Raw genomic sequence first — 4,502 nt, forward strand, 5'->3', positions numbered from 1 at the left:
CTCTCTTTTACTCTCCCTCTCTCTATTCTCCTCTCTCTCTTTTACTCTCCCTCTCTTTCCTCTGTCTCTTTTACTCTCCCTCCCTCCCTTCCTCCCTCCCTCTCTCTCTCTCTCTCTCTCTCTCTCTCTCTCTCTCTCTCTCTCACTCTCTTTCACTGCCTCTCTTTCCCTCTCTCAAACAGCCTACTGATAGTCAGCCAGACGAGGTGAATCTAACCGGCCGAGGCAGTTCATCACTTGGCTCGACTGACCAACACTCAAGGCTAAAGAATCTCACCAAACGGCTTTGGAGACAGACTGCAGAAGAAAGCAACAGAATGCGACAAGGTTTGACAGGGCGGTAGTGGTGGGAGCAGGGTTCTTTTATAGGATTTTGATGCTACACCATGCGGTATCATCTTGCACCACACGGTATGCCAACATTCAAGATTGTGTATCCTTCTGAATCGGATGATCCAAGGTGTCGCACATGCCGATATGACATCTACCACGTGGTATAGGTAGGTTATACATGGCATCTCATGGCGCCCTAAAAAATTGTGCAGTGCAGATGCAGGACCGTGCACGGTAAATGATACTGCTTGGTATGGATAGATACCGCATGGTAGTTAGGTCATGATACCATCCAGTAAGAGTATAAACTGTGCAGTATGCTCTCGGTCGATAGCTGGTGTAAAGAACTGCGTTTTTTTGCATTTAGGGTGTTAGGCCGCGATCTTTAACCGAAAAAGTACATATTTTTATTGAAAAAAACGTACTTTTTAAATCCCTAAAGCAAGTTACATTCCATTACAAAGAAATTATCTCATCTTTGTATACCAGTGAATGAACACAAATTGAAGATTGTATTATTGTCAAGTATACCTTCAATATACGATGATATTGTTGAAGTTATTTGTGTTAGCCAAGATGAAAGTTTGAACGAAGTGGTTTTTATGTTATGGATGACAATAGATGTCATTCTACAACACTATACAAAGGTTAAGAATGTGCATGTCAAAGTAAGAAGTTCACTGGAAAGAGTAAAGGACTGAAGAACAAGGATCATGAAGTTTTCTAGTATCAATATGTGGCAAGCCTTGCCTAGAGGATTGGAAAGTTTTCAAATATGAATATTGTGGCCGTGGCAAGCTTGGACATAAAGAGGATTTTTGCTTTAAGAAGAGGAATGATGCTTAAAACAAGAACCATGAAGGCACTATACCACCTGAATTCACTAGCGTTTGTGTCAAAAATGACCTCGAAAATCTTGATGATGGCTATGCTTTCTGGCCAACCTATATGCATAATATTTTAGGTTTTTGGTTTGCAGCCTATCATTTTCTGGGTTAAAGTCTTTTGTTAGAATTCCCTCGTGTTTATGATGAGGTTTGTAACGAATTAGGTCGAGCTTTTGTGAGATCTCGTACTCTTTTGGGTTGCTATTCAGACCTTATGTTAGTGAAGTTTTTTTTTAAACTATTCATTTTTTGTTAGTGCTAAGATTCTGCCATTTTGAGAGTCCATCAATTTATATTAAACCCTATCTTTGACTTGAGGGGGGTTGCTGGAAGGGAAAACCTTGATAGGCTGAGTCAAGATCTATTTCTGGGTACATGGACATACACATGGCTAGACATACAAATTGCAGATGTGCATGCAAAGGTTGATAAGATTGGTGACCTTTTGCTATCACCTCCTTTAATTTTGGAGTTCAACATTCATGGCACTTATTCTCTGATGGTGCAGTGATTTGCAGAATTGCTCTAGTCCTTGGCTGTGTGTTCAATCTTTAAAGTTATGGGTAGTTGCTGATATGAGTGTTGTAATCACCTTTGTTGTAACGTAAATCTCAAGCAAGACTAGTAGGTAGATGTAGCTTGTTCTATCTTTCTATTGAAATAGGTTTTCAAGTTTCTATTATGTGGACTCTCTTTACAATTCAATATTTTATTATCTGTATGTATCTTTCATTGCATGCATAGACTACAAGTTGGGATAAGAATGATAATGTCAATATAGGTGATTTATTGTAGAAGTTAGCTTGTAGATGATACTAGATAAGAATGCAAATAAGTTCCTAATTTTATCACTTCAAGTCTCCCTTTCTTGAGTGCTATATTACTGAAATTATCATGTATAATAACTTTTATTTGAGATTGTTTTTTTGGTATGAGATTTGTAATGTCTCAAACTTTTGTTTTATAACATTAAAAAAATTGATTGACTAATATAGCTCTAGTGATTTTGAACAATATTCCCATAATACAAGAAACTTGATTCATATTAAGTTATGCATGCAATATTGGTAAATAATAAATTTAAGAAATCTTTCTCCATATGGGAGCACTTGAAAATCTTCCACGGTCATTTGACGAATTCAAATTTGACCATCTTAAAAAGAGCCCAAAGAAGAGATGAAGAGAAATGAATTGAAGGATAAATGATTATGGACCAGAAGGAAAGCAAATCATATCTTAAAAGTCTTCTACAAAATGCACGTAATATCCAAATCAACCACTACATTGTTGAAATCAAGAGCAAGAGCAACACATAATCATGAAAACATACACCTAAATTGTGTGACAATACAAAAAATCATGGATACATTCACATTTATGACACAAAAACAAGAGTTACAATTATAGACAACTTGAAATATACACAACCTAACATCTAGGCAAATCTCAAGACCATTGTAATACATTTACTCCATCACTACAAAAAAATAATGCTCATTCGTATATTATGCAAGCCCATCACTACAAAACTACAAGGAGTAATGATCATATTGGCTAGAGCAACCAAGCATGTTCTTTTTTTTCTCGCTAGTGTTGATCTCTCCAGCTTCTTCCCTTGTGTATTCTTCGGCCTTACCTTCGATGGGGCTCCATGGAGGATGAGCTTCTTGAACCACCCTTGAGGGCTGCATTGTGTGAATGTATGTTCAGAATCTAAGTCTTCGATACTCCATTTAATGATTATGAAGAGAAACTTCGCTCAATATCAAAGAAAACCCACATATATCACGTTATTTCTCCTAATTGTACAAAATGAAGGCTGGCAACCTACTTCTTGTAGAAACTAGGATTATTTACTCTGACACCAGACTCTTTATACATTTCCACAAGGTTTACCAATATTGATGCGTTCTCTTTATCAGCAAAACCCGAGAGCTGCATCTTGGCCTTGCGACTTAGGTCATCCACCATCTCTAAGCATTTTTCCGGCCCTAACACAGTGTAGAAGTTCCGTTTCTTGTTTTCGCAGTCGATCCCAGAATCTTTCCCCATCGCTTCAGTTGACATGGTAGCATCACTTATGTCATCGATCAGCGTATACAACAGGCCAAGGTACAATCCAAATTTTCTCAAGAGACCGATCTGCTCATCCGAGCCTCTTCCGACTATTCCTCCCAGCACCACAGACAGCTCAAAGAAGGTTGAGGCTTTATGTGTATTGATGTACTCAAGTCTCTCAAGATCTGCGTCCCTTCACCTTCGATTTCGCGCAGATCCATATACTGCCCCCATCCCACCCTGACGACTGCCCTGGCAAGTTCCTCCACCAATTGCAGTTTCCTCTCCGCAGACATTCCCGAAGTGGCCTTCAAAATGTGCTCAAATGCGGCGCCAATTAAAGTTGTTGTTGCAAGAAAAGCTGTGGACTCTCCAAACGCCTTGTGAGTGGCCGGTTTTCCTCTTCTCATATCAGCATCGTCCAAGCAGGGAAAATCATCCTGGATAAGTGTGTTGGCGACCCACATCTCAAGAGCACAGGCTACTGGCATCGCAAGACCAGCGTTGCCTCCGACCAATTCACAAGCTGTAAGACACATAAAAGCGAACAAGTTCGTACCTCTCACAGCATAACGCATGGCTTCATACAATCCCTCCGGGTGGAGAAGGGGAAGCGCATTATCAATAGCAGCTGCAATTTCTGTATACCGGGGGTTAATCTGATCCGTAGCTGGTTTCAATACCTTCTTCTCGTTTGGCTCTGAAGACTGACGAATCGAAATACTACTGCTGATCGCTCTTCTCGAAGGACAAAGGATATCAAAAAGAGATCGGAACCCACAAATGTTGGAGATACGAATGGACCGTGGGCATGAGTAGTAGCTGAGAGGAATGCGCTGCGCTGAAGCACTACCCTGAGTTGGAGTGGACATACATGATGGATTCATGATTGATCACAGAAGGAAAATGAGATGGAAACTAGAGGCTAGGTATGTTTGACTCTATCTTGTGGCCTCTCCGATCTCTCGTTACAGATTTATACGCTCGAGCCGCGTAGATGGCGCTTCAAGTCAACAATTTGGCCAAGTCAACAATTTAGTTATACATTGGTTTCGATTGAGTCCTCTTGAAGTTACTTGTGGCACCCATGTGAGGGATGCCTTTTGGGCGTGCATGGTCGAAGGCGGAGTCGTTTCATGGAGGCTGAGCACCCCCACTTCTTCAAGCTCAACGAGAAGCCATACATCACTGCACATCCACGCTTCAACTTCTCCGCTCCGGGCT

The 4,502-nt window shown here is 40.5% G+C and overlaps 1 protein-coding gene across 1 annotated transcript; it reads right to left on the reverse strand.

The window, feature by feature from the left end:
* Nucleotides 1-3,047: 3,047 nt before the first annotated feature.
* On the reverse strand, nt 3,048-4,150 carry LOC147897734 (heterodimeric geranylgeranyl pyrophosphate synthase large subunit 1, chloroplastic-like). Its single transcript, XM_087380100.1, has 2 exons — nt 3,478-4,150; nt 3,048-3,385 (listed from the first exon to the last, which is right to left on the reverse strand). Exons 1-2 carry the CDS (start codon nt 4,148-4,150, stop codon nt 3,048-3,050), a joined length of 1,011 nt encoding a protein of 336 aa, XP_087236226.1.
* Between the last annotated feature and the right edge of the window lie 352 nt (nt 4,151-4,502).

This window comes from Dipteris shenzhenensis, chromosome 10 (genome assembly GCF_047967505.1).
Source record: "Dipteris shenzhenensis isolate YYH24624 ecotype China chromosome 10, Dip_SZ_1.0, whole genome shotgun sequence".
Taxonomy (NCBI): domain Eukaryota; kingdom Viridiplantae; phylum Streptophyta; class Polypodiopsida; order Gleicheniales; family Dipteridaceae; genus Dipteris; species Dipteris shenzhenensis.